Below are 19,173 nucleotides of genomic sequence, written 5' to 3' on the forward strand. Positions count from 1 at the left end.
TCATAAGAGCGTGCAATGTGCTTACGACCGGTCACGTTCGGTAATCGCTCCTACGCCGGTTATGAATATCAATTTACGTCCACCTGACTGCTCAAGATTCATTGCATCCAATTTGTTATATTCGCGCTTGTTGCACTTAGCTCATTCGAACGACGTGTGTATAAGCACCTATTTTAGCTAGAAACCCAGGAGTAATTTTAGAATATAAAAATGTTGCGTTTTTCTAGCTGTTTATTAAAATTTTTTTTTGTCTTTTGATTGGAAAATTTTCGTATCAAATTAATATATTATACCTTAAATTAAAGTTCTAATAATTTGAATAAAAATAAGTTAGGAAAAATATAGACAAGTCACATATACACTCGAATTTATAAAAAGAATTGATTATAAATCAATCATATTGGAAATTAACGCTTTAGACAAAAGATGCAAAAATATTAAATCATCGCAAAAAAAAAAAAAAAAAAAAAAAAAAAAAAATATATTTATAAATTATCACATAAAATATATTTTATGAATATTTGGTTATGGTTTGCAGTTTATAAAAAATACATTAGATGAGTATATTAAAAAGTGTTTTAATAATAAAAATGCATTTATAGTCAACGGTTATCCCCTGAATAAAATCTTGATTTTCTATCAATTCTGCGTGAACGCACTGAGCTTGTTCTTTTAATTCGTTATCTTTTAATTATCTTGCATTAACGCGTTTCTGCATTATGCTAGACTTGTAGAGACGAAATCTCTCGATCGCTCTCTCCTGGCCGAGCTTAATATAGTTTTCCCGTGTAAAAGGTGTGTAACACAGCGCTTACATCTTCTTTCCACGCCGCGCCGTATTCGGATTTTGATATAAATTTACAGCTGAAATATGAATATAAAAAGTAAAGACGTGTATTATTTGCAAACAGTCGGATGTATAGCACTTATCCCGTAATATTGTACATCTTGTAAGGCGAAAAGAGAGGCAATATTAAACAGCGTGTTTACGATGGAAACACCCAACGATTGACTAGATTTGCTCAGTTTACTGGTGGAATTGCGAGGTAAAACCGACCTATAAATGCATATTTCAACTGCCACTTAAAATTCCGCTAGATATTTTCGCTATTTTTACAACACTCGAGAAAGAGAAGCAGGCAGAACGAGGAAATTGTTCTTCAGGAACAATGGAAGTAGCAGAAATAGCGTGAACGAAGGGAGAGAGGATATTGATATTCTTGCTGAAAAGAATAAACTGAAAGTATGGAAAGCTTTAGAATAAAACGTAATAGAGGAAAATTCGCAGGAAAGAATTTCAAATTACGTAATTTCTTGCATCGCTCATACATTATTTATAACCTAGAGTAGGAGGGCTAATTTTTAAAAGAATTTCTTATGTTTGAAAATAATTGAAAAATATTTTTCAAAACGGTTGTATTATATCAATAGAAATATTAATAGTTTGATAATAATTATATCAAGTATTAATCTCTTATAAAAATAAATAAAATGTCAGATGTATAATAAAGAAAATTCCTAAACTTGTATATGCGTATCCTGAGCTTATCGATTACGCAACGTGAACATCTTTGAGAAGAAGACCGCAGAAATATTTTTGCGGTGACGATCGGACTAGCTGGTAACTTACGATATAGTTTTTTCATCCAAGCGCAGCCTGGCGAGAGGAACGATTGCCCACGCCCTTGATGGGCCGCAGGCAAATCGCCTGGAACGCACGAATCAGACCGCAACCGAAGAAGTCAAGGGAAAGGCAGAAAGAGACGACAGATGAAAGCAGTGTCACGGAAGATCGGAAATTTTTTTCTGTAAATTTTACGCATCGCGTAGCAGCGCTGCAACATGGGCACGGTGCTTCGCGAAACGATGAATAAAAGATAGAGAAATGTTATCACGATTGGACGCAGAATATGTATATATATATATATTATATATTCACTGTTTACTGTATTATTAGTATCGCTTGCGACTCATCTTCCAGTTAAACCGTAATCGATTATATCTCAAGGACGCAGATATCTCTTTTTCTTTGCTTTAATGTAATTATTATCTGATTTTTTTAAAACATTGTCGTGTTTATATACGCATTCCCAACATAAACCTTTAATTATAGAATAGAATTTATTTAAGAGGTATAAAAAGCATATTTATGTAATTTTAACAATATTTGCAAAATACAGTACTCATACGTTCGCTATATACGTTGATTATCTTTCCTGTAATTATGAAACTCTTCTATAACGGTAAGAACACAGTCTTCCTCGCACGTGGTGCTATTCGATGTTAATTGATATTCGAACGGAAATTATTCACACACATACACGTACACACACAAATACATACATACACGTTGTTACTATTTCTCTCATACATTTCTATAAATCGATTGGACACGGAGTTGAGTCACAGTTAACTCACAGTTGAGTTTACAATGATATATTAATATCTGCCAAGTTTATGATACTTGGGATAAACAATGAGACAGCGGCGAGAAAAATCACATTATTTGGTGCTTCTAGACAAAAATTGGCTATTAGTTAGACATGCGAGTTTTCTTCGTGCGATAAAGCACGTAAGTTACCACGGAAAATCTTGATTTCTTTTTTCTTTTGCAATCGCATCATTAGAATTTAAATCGGTGCAAACGAATCAGTGGACGTTGACATTAAAAAAATGGAGCTCGCGCGCGATCAGAATCTTGGATATTTAAAGCGTGACATTTATCGCGAGGATGGAAGATCGTAAAGCGCGAAAACGACATTCCTATCGAGTCACCCGTGAAAAAGCTTCCGCGTTAAGACGCCTATATTATCTCGGTCAATAGACAAGTCGAAAAATTGGCGTGCATCGTTCCTAGAGGAAGCTCGTAAAACTGAAATTAAGATGTATCAACGGGATTTAATCGCTCTCGTGTAAATAAGATCATCAATTCCTTTCTCGATATGACGACACCACGGAAGAGCACGTGACGCGTGACGAACTATTTTTTCCACTTTCCTGCAACTAGTTGTACACGTAAAAATATTTCTTTTTTTCTTGTTTTTAATTCTTGTCAAAATATAAAAAATTAATTAATTAAAATTAATTTTAAAAAATTATGCATTTTTGTGTTTTATAAATAAGATCCTAGTAAATTAAAATTGAAGTTTATGTAAATAACTTTTCAATATATAGCGATTAGCGATAAATTTAAATTATTCTTAGGCTGCCCTTTAAACGTTAATATATCATGACAATATTTGAGCATACTTATATCAATAAAGTGAAACCAAATCGATTATGTATAAGATTGCATTGATTTAAGTGCACGATCGACGAAACTGGAGCGTTTCCGGGATTATAATCTAGGGTGTATTGACAACAACATCACCAAAAAGGATCTGGCTGAGAGGAATACAAGCTCTACAACTAGCTGTAAATTAACCGCACACCACGATACGGTGATCCTTCATGCATGTTCTCGCTCGTGCATTTATGTCACGCTATATTCATAACTTACGTATCGTAAGGTATAGCCGGATGTATCGCTGATACGTAGTTTTCAAAATATTACGTCTTATTCTACGTATAAGTATAGTTTTCGATTCGTGAATTACGCGTTCGAATCATGTTAAATTTGGGCAGAACTTGTTTTCATTGATGCAATATTATTTTAATTGTATATTTTTACCGTGATACTATTTTTTTCTCAAATAACTCAAGAATTAAGTAACTCAAGAATCTTCAGATTAATTAATTAAAACGAAGAATACGCACGTACCAGAAACGCGCATTGTGAGTTGCATGAAAATTCGTTATCAAGATTACAAAACATGAGCCTCTGTATATGTCGCCGGTTAATTGAAGGCACTACAAGGACCTAACAAGTAAACCTCGGGGAATGTCAGACGCTGATTTTTTTCAAATTTTTTACAGTTAATTTTCATGCCAAAGTATAAAGAAATCTGTTACTATTTTTAGCTCAAATTGATTTTTTCAATTTTATTAATTTTACGCAAATAAATGATTTTAACACATGTTTAAAGCATTATATTTCTTAAGAACAAATCTAACAGAATTTTTTTTAACTCGGCACATATATTTAACACCAAAATGATAGTTTAAACAACCTCACTGGAAACGTCAACAGGAACAAGCGAGTTTGCTCGCCAAGTTAAAGATCTCTAGAATACTGCTCTACTCTAGATTGACTTGCACGCAACGATATACGTAACTAAACTACGCCGACTAATATTATTCTTGACTTACGACTAAATATTATTCTGAAATTCGGTTAGATTTGTTCTTAAGAAATATAATGCTTTAAACATGTGTTACAATCATTTATTTGCGTAAAATTAAAAAAATTGAAAAAATCAATTTGAGCTAAAAATAATAACAGATTTCTTCATACTTTGGCATGAAAAATGACTGTAAAAAATTTGGAAAAAAATCAGTGTCTGACGTTTCCCGAGGTTTACTTGCAAGTGCAATTCTGCATCGTACGGCACGCGTGTGCATGAGTGAACGCACGCACATCGGCAACTATCGGAATAGCTAGATCGCTTGTGATCGCGCTTCCTTTCTCAGCGCATGCAAACCAGTGCACGATCCTCCCGAGCACTGTGGTTAATGTCCCGTTTGATTGGTCGGCACTTCGATCGTGGTGAACGATCTATCGGCGACGATCGATCCCGCGCTCGAGAACAACCTCGTCTCCGAAGCGTCATCCTTTTTCATTAATCTCGAATGAAGGGCGTTCATATTCGATCTTGTTGCACTAGATTTTCCCGACAACCTTATCTTTAGCGGAAATAGAGAAATAGAACGTTCATATTCGTGTTAGTGAATTTGAAATTTAAAATCTAAGACGTCAAATCTCTTTGGGCATATCTTAGAGGAACTATAATATTTTGGATATTATTTTCTATAATTTTTATTATTTTTTTAAAATTTAATATTATTTTAAAAAGTTTGCAAAAAACTGTTTGTTATATTTTCTAAAGATTTTAATTAGTTATAACATTACATAAAACTTTTAAACTATGATTTTTCAACTTTCATTCATGATATAGCATTTATTATCAAAGAAAAATATTGAACATATGAGACTGAACATATAAATAAATTGGAAATAATATTTATTAAATATCCAGCCACATAAATATTCACATTACTACTTGTTGAGATAAAAAAAAGATAGCAATGATAATCAAAAGAAACTAGGGCAGATGAAACGAAGTAATAACTAATAATTAATAATTTCTGAAATTGCCGATAAGTGGTAGTACATGACGGTCAGAAATTGTAGAATATGATGCTTCTGTGGAATACACGTGCAGAGTAAATACTTATGATACATTCCAAAACAGGTTCTATATTAAGATGCAATATTATGTATCTTTAATAGCTAGGTACATTATTTTTTTATGTAAGTGCAATCATAAAGTTCCAATATATTTCATTAAGTCTAATTATAAAAGGTACACTATCACAACCTACTTAATAAGTTAAAAGCATATATATATGTTTTCAATTTAAAAACTTTTATAATTTATTTTCATTATGAAATATATATATATAAATATATATATAATTACAAATGTATTAACATTAAAATTTTTACGTGGTTGATTTCTTTTTTTTTTTTTTTTAATGGATTTCTGTTTTATAAGAAAAGTTTAAATGTATTGTGAAATTTAACGCGAAAAGAAAATTTCGCGAGCGTCAGAATGACAACGATTCTTACTACTTGCAACGTCACAGAGGCGTGGTGACAGTAACGCTGATTTAGGCCCGTAACGGGAAAAGATGATATCCTTACTGTATTTCTTTTGAAAGAAAATGATAATGGAGTAATTATTATATGTATATTTAGGCCGCTCTCTGTAAGAAGCGTAAGTGTACAACTTCTCGGAAGATCGGGTACCAAGAATAGCCGGATAATAGATTAATTAGGTACATGTTGCTGTTCCGCCTCGAACTAATCGATTAAGGATTTTTGTAGGGAACTTCTTTCGCGCACGATGCGTACACGCTTTTTCGTATCAGTGCAACGAATCGCGACCATGGTCCATGAAAAACGCACGCGGGATAATATTTCTGATCTTCACGTAAATTAGTCGGTAATCAGTACTTAATACGATAGTGGAAAATAATCTACCTGAAAGATCGAGCCACGATTTGGTATCGACATAAATTACATGGATTCGTAAACACATTATTTTAATTTACCGGCCCGGGAATATAATTAATGACTGGCTACGCGACGACTGGTTCCATAATTTTATGTTAAGTAATTTTCCATAAAAATTATCGCAAGCTGCATTATTATAATATCAGTTTGGTCTTAAAAATGTTACGAGAGAAGATAATACAGTAAATGCCGATTCATCATAATATTAGCTATTTACTATAATTCTATAACATCACGTAACGCACAATGATGGAAAAGAAGGGTGAAGAGATGTAATAACAAAATTAACAAAATTATTAGGCGAGATTTTTTTTCTGATATCACTTGATAACACAATTTTCGACGCATCGTGATGAACCAGGCAGTCTGAATTGAAAGTCGCGCAAAATATAAATCAACATCGTCCATGTTCAACTTACAGCGTGATCTTCCGATCCATCCTCGCGTCAGCCATGTACCCGACGATCACCTTCGACCCCTCGCGACCGTCCGGTGAGAAGAGAGCAGCTTCCGAGTATTACCCGAGGTCTCTATCACGAATCACAGTATCACTCGTAGAAAGCGAAAGGTACGCGCGGCATGTATACACCGATATATACGTCCGCAATTTCCGTTTCACCACTCGTGGCTGCTGTACGGGTCCTCCTCCACTTGTGTGTCCGATACGCGTATCCACTGCGGAAGTCAATCGAACATATCGCGCGCGACGATTCCCCGAGGGTGACGGACCGACAACGAAGAACAGAGAGATTACCCCGAGATTAACAGCCCTTTCTCTCTCACTTCACCGGTAGATGTTCGTATAAACGGACGCGATATTTGACGACGATGCCGACTGAGAGGAGAGCGTGCCTAGAGCCGAAATAGAGCAACGTCTGCGCAACTCTATTCTCTGGCCGTAACACTCTGAGATAACCGCCGTGCCGGTGGCCGCCGCGCTCTTCTTCCACGGTCGCGGAAGGTGGGAAGATCAGCAGGGAGGAGAAAGACGTGGAGCGTAGAGTAGAGGTGACCGCGATGACGGTGATGACTACGGTAGAGGTGGCGGTGACGTATTATGGTGGTAGTGGAGAGGTAAGTGACGGTGGTGGCGGCGGCGGCGGCGGCGATGGTGGAGGTGGTTGGTGGATATGGCTTGTAAGAGGATGCTCACTGTATGGAGCACTGCACCGTAATGACATGGTCTAGGAGATGCCAGTCAGTTTTGTAATAACGACGGTAAAAAGTGAATTTCCACCAAGGTGGGGAAACGCGCCTAGGGCCAATCCGAGGGTCCGTTGCCCACCGTCGGCGACCAATCGGAGCACGACATTCCAGAAAGTGACTATTCTTCTTCCTCTTCTTTGTCTTCATCTTCCCCGTGTTCATCTTCTAGTACCTCTATGGCATGACATCTTCCTCCCCGTGTTCGTCCCCCGCTGCACCAGAATGGCTCAAAGGTATTGTGCTTTAGGCGAAAGTCTTTTAGGCGACGCTTCACGCAGGCTTTGCAAATTGAATAATCCGCCACCGTTATGTCATTACGTTTCGCAAATGTGCATTAAACGGAAGCTGCTGATGTATCTTATTGTTAGTAAGACTACACAATATCCATAAGTAGTACAATATATGGTATAAGAGCGCGATGCGTCGCGCGTGTTTGTTTTGAAACTAAGATACTTTCAGATAATCTGTACACATATTATATAATCTTGGATTATACTAAGCGGGATAAATTATTCTTATGGTTTAAAAAGTGAAGGAATTAATTGACGCAATCTGAATAATAATTAATTAGTCTTAACGTTCTTTGTACCAAGCGAAAGCACATAACGTATTGACTTGCTTCTAATAGGTTTGTGTCATTTTACTAGGTTAAATAATTTAATCATTACTAGAGTCTTACGGTTCCTATGATGACTTAATCGCAAAGATACATTCTAATAGTATTTCAGCACATCTCACTAAAAAGATAATCGGTTAATATATTCAAATGTTTGATTCCAGTTCTGTTATCGTTTGATCACGTACGTAACGGAGTACATATTTTAATTTTGAAAAACTGTTTCTTACACAAACAATTTAAGACGCACACGAGGATGTACACTTGAGATGTTAAATCATGAAAATCAAATCGATCAATATCGATTCAAGACAATTTAAAATAATTCAATCTCCTTGTGAAATCAATACTAGCGCTATATAATATCACTTTCTTCGAGGAAAGCTATGAAAATTGAACAAAATATCGCGACGAATAAAAACATTCGTGGCATCTCGGTATTCAATTTCAAGGGAAAAACGCTACGTTGCGGAGTCCAGTATTATTTCACATCCGTATCCTCCGATTTAAATTTAATCATAATGGGCGGTACAGTTAAGGAGGTAGCTGTATCATCGGCAATACCGCGCGATAATGTATGCGCCGACGTCTCACTCTGGTATGATAATTGCCGAGAGACGCCGCGCTCGCGATATTGATATGAAAATACCGCGATTCACGGTGCTGCTGCAACATATGTTGCACGCATCAATACGCAGAACGATAAGTTGTTCTTTATTGCATAACAGTAACGTATTTCTTAAAACCCGAGTTAGCGCCGCACGTCGCATCCCCGATATTCTTATTGCTTCGTATTTCAGAACAGGTATGTTCAGACAGGATACGTTTTACAGCTGTCGATGAAACTGCGAATCGACAAATTTTACCGTTCCTCTTCCAATATTTCTGTCGCACTTGCACTGATTGTCAATTAAACGCTCCAAGTGGCTGACGTAACGCTCGATTGTCCTTTAAATTTTTTTTTTTCGTAATCGAAATATTAAATAATTATCAAAAGAAATTTTATAAATAATTATAAAATAATTATAGAATAATGCAATTATGACATTAACGAATCAACGTATTTTTCGACGTGTATTCTCATTAAACAGAGCAAAGTATTATATATATATATATATATATATTGCTTGTTTTTATTATTGAGATTATTCTTATTTTTTTAGTTGTACTGACATTTATTGTAAGTAATTTTATTTTATTTTACTTTACAAAATTATTTGAGGGATTACAAGATTCGCGTCTTTTAGTTCCTCGTCTACGGGCGCAATTGTTCTTTCCTCGCGAAAGAGCAACACCGCATAGGAAAGCAGAACGTCCAAATCATTCATTGGCGCGGCCAGTTACAGTTACAAGCATCATTAATCTACCACGGACGATAAACGCGGATAAACGTGGCGTAAATCTTCATAGAAGCTGCGGATCGAGTTTATCATTTTTTCGCTACATCTTTCTCTTTCTTCCGATTCGTATCGGCGGGAAACGGAGATTTGAGAGAAGATAAAAAGAAGAAGAAAGAGGAAGAAGAACGTTGATGAGCGGAATCAAAAGGCGAGAAAGAAAGACACGGAGGTGGAATATGTAGGAATTTTCTCTCGCACGTCTCCTCTTCAGTTGCGGTAAAAAGGGCTATTGTTCAACAGAAAACTACTGTCGCTTCGTTTCGCGAAGTGTTTCCGCGAAGATTCCGCCTCGTACTTGGCTAACGGCATTCCGTGCATCATCCGCAGGGAAATTGCCAAAGTACCTACCCAACAAGCATTACGCAATAGGCGGTTTCCGCAGGCGCATCGCGCAAGAAAGGACTTGGCTTTTCCAAGATGGATTTTGTTTTGCCGCTCGAACATTTAACTCTTAATGATCTGACGTTCTTATCGCGAAGTTCTATTTTTCTTTTTTGATCCCTGCAAAAAAATGATTATTATTATTACTAGGAACAGTAGCAACTTTATTACAAGTAGATCTTTTTTCCCTTATAATCTCTATGTATACGCTAAGTAGATTTAGATAAATAGAAAAATGGATAAACTTTAAAAGAATATAATTGTGAGTAAAAAGGTGTTAAATTCATTCGGAAATTAACGAAAGCGGGGTAATGACTTGTTTTTGAACAAGAATTTTTTACACATGTTTCTAGAAACTCTCGACAAATATTCGGTACTCGCATAACGGAAAGTATGGATAGCGAAATTTGCGAGATTGACGGCGGCGCATAGAGACGGAGAAGGAGTTTCTTGCACGGGGTAGTTTCGCGGAGCGAGGAAGCCGCTACTGTAAAGAAGGATGGACGAAGAAGCGAAGCGTAATGAACGAGATTGGCTTATAATCTCGATTTCTTACAGCAAGAAAGGGCTAAGGCATTTAGCCTATTCATAAACAAAATTTAGTAATAGAATTTACTTTGAACTCTCTGAAGTTAAGATCATGAAAACTGAGGAACTTTGACCCCATATTATTATACTTAACCGCACAGCACCGGGCCCGTAATATATTCTCCATACGCAACGTTATGTTATTACATACACAATATTACGTTCTTGGCAAAACGGTGAGTTTACGAAGGTACACATTACGCGAAACGTAATGATGACTAGTCGAAAACAATAAGACCATGCCAAACGAGATGCGCGAGGAATATTGAATACCAAGTGCGCCACGGTTTCGAGAGAGGCTCCCGTGAGTTTGCGCGTTCGCATAACGGGAAACGATATCCCAGCGATATTGACGAAATTGACGGCAGGGAGAGACTTCCTTGCGTTTCGCGCGAATCGCGAGGAAGATGCAGTACAAGCAGAAGAAGGAGAAGAGAAGGGAGTCAAGGTTCCGGGTTCGATTCCCAGGGCTGCGAAGGAATGGTGCCTCTCTCCCTCGCCGTGCGATCTAGATCGAGAGACTTCAAGTACTTTCCTGCCTATCGACCGAGAGAAGGAGAAAGAGAGAGATAAAGAGAAAACACGAGAGCTGTATAGTAGCGATAAATTATTGCAGTACGGATGATTTCGCGAGAGCATAGGTCAAGATCGGCGTCCGAATACGGCGCGGCGTGGAAAGAAGATGTAAGCGCTGTGTTACACACCTCCTTTTACACGGGAAAACTATATTAAGCTCGGCCAGGAGAGAGCGATCGAGAGATTTCGTCTCTACAAGTCTAGCATAATGCAGAACGCGTTAATGCAAGATAATTAAAAGATAACGAATTAAAAGAACAAGCTCAGTGCGTTCACGCAGAATTGCGTGATAGAAAATCAAGATTTTATTCAGGGGATAACCGTTGACTATAAATGCATTTTTATTATTAAAACACTTTTTAATATACTCATCTAATGTATTTTTTATAAACTGCAAACCATAACCAAATATTCAAAAAATATATCTTATGTGATAATTTATAAATATATATTTTTTTTTTTTTTTTTTTTTTTTTTTTGCGATGATTTAATATTTTTGCATCTTTTGTCTAAAGCGTTAATTTCCAATATGATTGATTTATAATGAATTCTTTTTATAAATTCGAGTGTATATGTGTGACTTGCCTATATTTTTCCTTTAAATCTTCTTTATATAAAACAATTTTTAAAATTATTATTATTTTCTTGCAAATCTTCAAGACCTTTAGATACTGTACCAATTATAAAGGGTCGTAACAAACAGAAGAACGGTAAATAAATACAACCATATAAAAAGGAATTACCCGTGAGAACCTTCAAAGAGATGCGCGTAGTACTCCATCGAATGTTCTGACGATCGCCGATAAAAAGATTCTTTATCTTTATATGCGAGAGCTCAGGATGATTTAAGATAATTAAGCTGAATACGTATATATTAGTAATATCAATATTGTCTCATAACATAGTCGGTAAACATCTGGGCCGCAAATAATTTTTTTTTTTTCTATTATCTTTAGAGGGTATTGCGATTCAATGCTTGTTAACATTCCATTCTGGAAGTCAGTAACAGCTTTGGGAAACATCTTGAATACGGAGGAGTTAAGCGATGCGTCGCGGATGTGCGCTTCGGAACTCGCCGCGCGAGTACCAGAAAATTGCAATCTTGAATCTTCTTTCCACGATCGTGTGCATTCTTATTCTTGACGATCTGCCTTGACGATAGAATCGTGCCGACTTCCTTGTGTATAAGCTGGAAGTTGTTAATTCGTGGAACGCTAATCCGTTGCGTGAAATGAATCGGATAACATGCGTGCACCGTCGTAAATCAAAAAGAGATAATAGACACTGTGAATAGATAATAAATGCTACATTGTTCCGTAATTACGAGACTTTTTGGCTAGGAATTGATTTAAGCTTTGATTTAAGAACGTTGCTGCCCGAGAACTGTAATTAAAGGCTTATTGAAACGCACATCCGCGAACACGAATAATAAATTATATATATATATATATATATATATATATGTGTGTGTGTGTGTGTGTGTGTGTGTGTGTGTGTGTGTGTAATATATATCTTAATTTTATTATACTATCATACTATATTTCGGATTATACTATTTATATTGATTATTTTAAATTATAATCAATTTTGATTATTTTATATTATTAATCTGATGCTCAATATTTTATATTATGCTTGCAGATAACTTCTATATATATATATATATATATATATATATATATATATATATATATGTGTGTGTGTGTGTGTGTGTGTGTGTGTGTGTAATATATATCTTAATTTTATTATACTATCATACTATATTTCGGATTATACTATTTATATTGATTATTTTAAATTATAATCAATTTTGATTATTTTATATTATTAATCTGATGCTCAATATTTTATATTATGCTTGCAGATAACTTCTATTCTGTCGATTCGATTATAGCGATTTAAATTGTCACGCAATTTAATTTGTCGAAGCTACGATTTTCTGGATCGCTTGGCTGCAAGAATTTACGTCAAACCGCGTAAATACTATAATGACAATAGAATACTGCTACTCCTCTGAGAAGCGGTCGAACCGATCCTTGCCCGTTACATTTGCCGTTAGTGATTTACAGGTAAATCCGCTTTCCATTATCCTTTAATCTAGGTCTCTAGTGACTTTAAACACTAAGCGCGACAAATGCATTACTAAAAGGATATTACCGTGTGAAGCGTCAAAAAACGCAACGGTTAAACGGTGCATCGCGCTCCTTTCATCGTCCTTTCGCGCGATGCAATTGGCGATTAAATCAAAATTGCTGTCACTTTTTTTTTCTTCTATTCTTTTTTTTTTTTTTTTTTCTTAATGGCCAGACAATAGCGTCGCATTGTTTTTCTCCTTAAACAAGATCGCTTTCGAAGACAACATCCAGTTTAAGCACCCTTCCGCGCCTTGTGACTTCTTATTATGTATTTTCTTTAGAATGAGAGTTAAACGGGACAGTAGCCTTGCTTCGCGACGATTATGCCCCGTAATATGCATGAGGGTCGATCGAAACCCACGATAGCCTTGGTGACGCAGCAGTTTGGCAAAGCGCGCTGTGCAAAGCGCCGCGCTGGCTTCTTACGGCCCATTGTTCGAGTTTGTGTGAACTTTCGGAACAGCTGATTACAGTGTGTATAGCTGAGCGAAGCGCATATAAACAGACCTTCTGCACAGTTACGACTGCTCGTTGTTGTCTCGAAACCTTGAAACGGCCTAGGTTGAGGCAACATCGTCCGACCGGCCCGTGATCTGATTTAGATAGATTGGAAAATATAGATCTCGTATATACATACGTGCAAATTCAATTGTAGAATTATTTTTTTAAGCGATCACAATCTCAATCGACGTAGTTCTATTTAGGCTCTTAATTAGTTCCGATTCTAATTATGTTGTCTGTGAAATTCTCAAGTTTATAGATGCATCTATGCAACGATGAAGAACATTCTATTCATCAGAGAGCATCGATTTAAATAACATCAAAAGTTCTGCTTAATTTATCATATTAATGCTATTAAGCTTTAAAGCAATTTTTTTTCAGATGTATAACAATGATACATTTTTATATATTTATGGCAGTAAAATGTTAAGCCAATTAATTATAGAAATAAACTAAAAAAAAAACACACACTAGAGTATGATATTTGTGTGAGAGAATAAATGTTTATAACATAAATTTGCAAATTAGCAAAATTATATTTAATATGTTTCACGATAAGCGATCTAAACTGAGACTGATTTTTCTTCTCAAGCGATTAAAATACATTCTAATTTCTGGAAACTTCACTTTTGGATAATAACGCCCTGACATTAGGCAGCTCATAATACATAAGGAACAAGTTCTCTCTCGGAATAATCCGTGAGAAAGGATGGCGTCTTTCTTTGTGCCACGTCGCTCCCTCGTAAAAGTCAATCCTGCTGTATAAAGTAGAGCAGGATTTTCCTCTTGGCCAACTACGAAGAGCTGCAGCTTGGAAGCTTGGAGAGAGATCCTTTAACGCGCGGTTAGACGACCGCTCGTACATATATATTGACCCGTAGGCTTAATCTTCTTAAGAAGAACCTGCCAAGGTTGAGGCATATAAAGTGAACGCGCTCCGAGCACTTTGCGCCGCGGCGGAATTTTTCACTCATTTTTACATGTGCATTATGTACACGCCGTAAAAATTAAATATTACGTACATTTTATGAAACGGAATATATAATCTTCAAAAGGACCTTTTTATACAATTGCATCGAACCATTTTTATATAATCAACATAAAAAAACTTGAAAGTAAAAGTGTGAACTTTTGTTTTATATGCATTAAAATATTACAATGTAAATATAAGAGAAAATGAATGAATTTTTAATACAACTAAAACTTTACTCCGTTTTGTGCGAGATCGCAGTTAAAATTTTTCTTTTTGCGCCAATATCAAGATATCAAGATATTGTTATTTAATTTCAATTTTATTGTATAAATGCAATTATGCAATAAATTGCTATTACTTCGAAATCTCATGGTATTCTCAGGCTGAGGTTAATTTTTAAATTCAGCTGCATACACATTTATTTGAATTAATTACAAGATTTACGAATGTTTATCGGTCTGCCTCAAACCTTCTCTCACGAGAATTAATTAAGCATCTTAATTCGTATTGCAATGAGACGAGAGTTTAAACGTTTGTCTGTTATTTTACATGGTATCCCAAATACGCAACAAACTTCTCCGGTTGTTGCGCAATTTGCAGTTTATCCGGCTCGTTTCACATCAACATCCGGGTAGAAAAATGCGCGAGCCTCAGTGAAATCGAATGAAACGTTTCTTGCGAGGGCAATTGCGAGATGCACGACTCGAAAGCCGAGGCGAGGATGTTTAACGCGCGGTTAGAGGAGAACGCTACATACCTCGCAGACGAGGATAATCGATGGGAGCACCTAGCAGATTACGTTCGGAAATTCACGGGAAAGCGGAGGGTCGGGCAGCCGTCGCTTCCGTTGTACAAAGAACCGTCTTAAAAGTCCGATCCACCTTGCGGCGGAGAGCCTGCCCTTGTTCCTCTTCTGTCTCTTAACAGCTCATTAACCACGTCCAACCTCAGCCGACCTTTCTATGCATAAACTGTGCTGGCCTTCGAAGCACGCCGAGTCCTCGACCTCTGTAGATTTTTCAGATAAAGCGGCGTGTGTTGGAAGACGCTTCGTTACTCTCTTTGAAAGGAAGCAACGAAAATCTTAAAGTATAAAAAAGTCAATTAAATATGAATTACTTAAATATGAAATTTACTTCCTGAACAGGTACAGTTTTCTATCAAGAATAATTATGTATTGAACGTCGAGTTAAATGCTGAGATAAAAAATGTACGATACATTCGTGATCTTTTTATAATTATCATCATACATTATGTTAAATAATATACGCTGCTAATTACAAGATAATTTATATTTTCCCGTGTGACCGTGAAAAGCCAAACGTCATTTATGTGATATGCACGTAATAATATTATTGAAGAAAGTAAATGTGGAAAAGTTTCAATAGAAAATATTTACTGCAACTTCACACTCGACCCTGCTATATTGTTGCAATAATTTCAATTGCATTACATAAGCAAAAAGAACAACGCATTGAGAACAATGTAAAACGATCTACGAAGTTGATAACGAAATAGGAGCCAATTTGTGTACGCAAAAGGTTTGTTAAAATTATTAGATTGTTCAATTAAGATTTGCATGTAGATTTACACAATTAACTATCTTGTTATGAGAAATATACCGTTATGCATACAATAAGAGATGAATGGAATTGAAGATTGAATGAAGTAGAAAGTAAAAAATTCATGACCTAAAGAAAAAATTTAATGATTCATAAATATTAAAATATTTCTTTTTCTTTAAAACTCAAAAAAAGATCGCAAGAATATTAAGATAAATAAAAATGAGTGATGGAGGGTTCAGATTAATACTCGCTTTAATCTGCAATTTTAATGGATGAATATCCTCACGCCATATATTTATATAGATTTATGTGACTACTTTGTAAAATGTGCAATATCGGCTACGAAGAAGAGCAACGACGTAAAAGCAAGTCGATAAATTAGGGCTACAGTAATGGGCGAGGGAGTGTACAGTCACGCGATTTTCTCGATCGCGTTAGAAAGCATCTTCCGTGAAGATTGCGAAGTACTCCTTTTATAGAAATATAAATTATATTTTCAAATAGCTTCGTCGACATATCCATTTTGCCATTAAATATCAGTATCACATGCGCTATTTAATTCATACATTCAAGAGATCATATATTCATATATAGTCTTTTATTACACCTTTTCCAATACATCATTCTTTCTAATTTAATATTTATTAAAAGTAAAAGACGTTTGATTATTAAAACATTGTTTATATAAATTATAATAAAAGAAGAAAGATTGATATAAAAAGAGAAAAATTATTACAATTAAATAATTTTTTATAAGATTGACTGTACATACGTAAGAATCACAACATGTGAAAATATAGTTTATAATTTACGCCTGCAAGTGGAATATTTTATTACACATTGTAATTAAAGTTAAATTTTGATAGCAATTGATAATTAATTGCATCAATAACACAGATTATCGAACCCTGCTAAATCCACGCCGGATGCCTGTCAGATAGTATCTTATAGTGAAATTAATTTAATAATTATCCTCTCTCTGGAGCATCTCCCGCTATACAATTTTCATTTTAACGAATTGCATTCGCGCCGGATAAAACTAAAAGCGACCGTGAGTCTCTCGCTGGTAAGTAACTTATAATTAAATCACGCCCACTGCCTCATCTTCCATTATTTCTGCACACGTCAATATCAGACATTCACCGGATGTGCTCCCGAAGACATTTTCACCTGCGACAATTAGAGAAGATACTCGATATGTTGTTTGATCTTCTAATACTTTTACAGCAACGGTATCTTTCATACACACACACACACACGCACACACACGCGCGCGCGCGCGATAAATCATTCTGATTAAATAGTCATTTATTTTACAGATAAAAACTTTAAACTAGAATTCTCTCATCATTTTTTTAGAACATTATTATATTATTAATAAGTTTTTATTACGTATATTTAATGTTGATAATAAATTATAATGTGATATTTTAATACGCAATGTCGATACTTTGATATTGATGAGAAGCAAGGAACTTAAGATTATAGTCATTTTTTTCTCGACGATTTGTATCTGAACAATTTTCACGGTCACTTGCTGCCACGGTTCGATAGGCTCTCATTTTTCGTTTTCTTTGTTATTTTCCGCTAATTTCATTACTGATGCGACAAACTGGCAGATGCATCTCAACTGATGGCCTTGACGAAGTTTTCAAAATGCGATAAAATTGTGTCTTTCATCTTCAGAATCGTTTCCGAAAAAAAAAAAAAAAAACAGCATTGATGAAAGATTATACGGTATGGATAACATTACTTTTTCATAGAAGAATTTATCTGTCAACGAATAATACGGTATGTAGATAGATGGGTAGATAAGATTGATGAACAGATCGCGCGAAGCCGACAGATAGATCCTCTCGCTAGATAATACACGTAGATAGAGAAACGCCGATATAATATGGATCAATTCCGCTCGAATAATTACACTTGCCGGTTGGAAAAAATTTATATCTTACATATGCGTAACAATAGTCATACATACACAAACATACGTACATCGCACACAAACATCTCGCATATATTTGCGAAAGAAAAAAAGAGACTTGTCAGAGCACCTCCACACGTGCACCGAGTAACGATTCAGTTTTTTATGGATTATCATGTGATGATGAACAGATTAAAATTATTCACGCATAAAAGAAGCACATTTTTTGCAACTGGATTCAACTGTATATAAAATATATTGCAGATGTATGTCCAACTTATGATTCATAAAGAATGAGTCCTAATAATTAACAAAGGATATGAATAATATTATTCACATATGAATGCTATCATTATATTTATATATGAATGTAACTAAATAATTATATAGCCTAAAGTGTCAATTTGTATTGAGGATGTGTAATGTTCTTCTTTTACTGCGAAGGATCACTTTTCTTTTCTTCATTAATGGATATTAAAATGATAAAATAAATTAAAAATAAATATAAATCTCTCTTATTGTTTTTATTTATTTTTTTTCTTATTTTATAATGTAGATGTAGAACTTTGAGTCACGTATATATATATATATATATATATATATATACATAATATTGAAATGCAAAACGATTGGAATGTGTTATTACTTTCAGCAGGCTTTGCAATAATTACCGATGATTAGAGAGAAATGATGAAAGAGAGATGATCAAAATTGCAGTTATACGTACTGCATAGTTACGTTATCACGCAATATCAGCTGATATTTATTTATAGCTATAGTTTGTCACATATCGGTCATGAAAGCATTGATAAATATGTAATTTTAAATCATAATTTTTTTTCCAAATACAATAGATTCAATTTCATCAACAAATTGCGGCTTATTCAAAGTGATTAGTTATGCATGATAGTTATCGGAGCAATCATGTACGCACTGGTTTTAAAAGTCAATAGTTATCAAAAAATGCTCATGAATGAAGTAAGAATGTTACATTCTATTATGAATACAAAATGCTGAGGTATTAATTAGCAGATTGAGAGGATCGGCATAATTTAGAGGAGATAAGTTTCTGATGATAATTTATAGTGTTATACATTCTAGAATCACAATTTGTGTGCATGTATGTGTTGTAT

The 19,173-nt window shown here is 35.1% G+C and overlaps 1 protein-coding gene and 1 long non-coding RNA gene across 2 annotated transcripts in view; one reads left to right on the forward strand and one right to left on the reverse strand.

Moving 5' to 3' along the window:
* The window catches only part of LOC140668189 (uncharacterized), a 69,799-nt gene extending 62,429 nt beyond the window's left edge, over positions 1–7,370 (reverse strand). Inside the window, exon 1 of the mRNA XM_072896959.1 lies at positions 6,595–7,370. Within this exon, the coding sequence (XP_072753060.1) occupies positions 6,595–6,629 (35 nt within the window). The 5' untranslated portion in view covers positions 6,630–7,370. The remainder of the gene's footprint in view (positions 1–6,594) is intronic.
* The window catches only part of LOC140668215 (uncharacterized), a 240,807-nt gene that overhangs the window by 199,108 nt on the left and 22,526 nt on the right, over positions 1–19,173 (forward strand). The window lies entirely within an intron of this gene.

This window comes from Anoplolepis gracilipes, chromosome 7, assembly GCF_047496725.1.
Source record: "Anoplolepis gracilipes chromosome 7, ASM4749672v1, whole genome shotgun sequence".
Taxonomy (NCBI): Eukaryota; Metazoa; Arthropoda; class Insecta; order Hymenoptera; family Formicidae; genus Anoplolepis; species Anoplolepis gracilipes.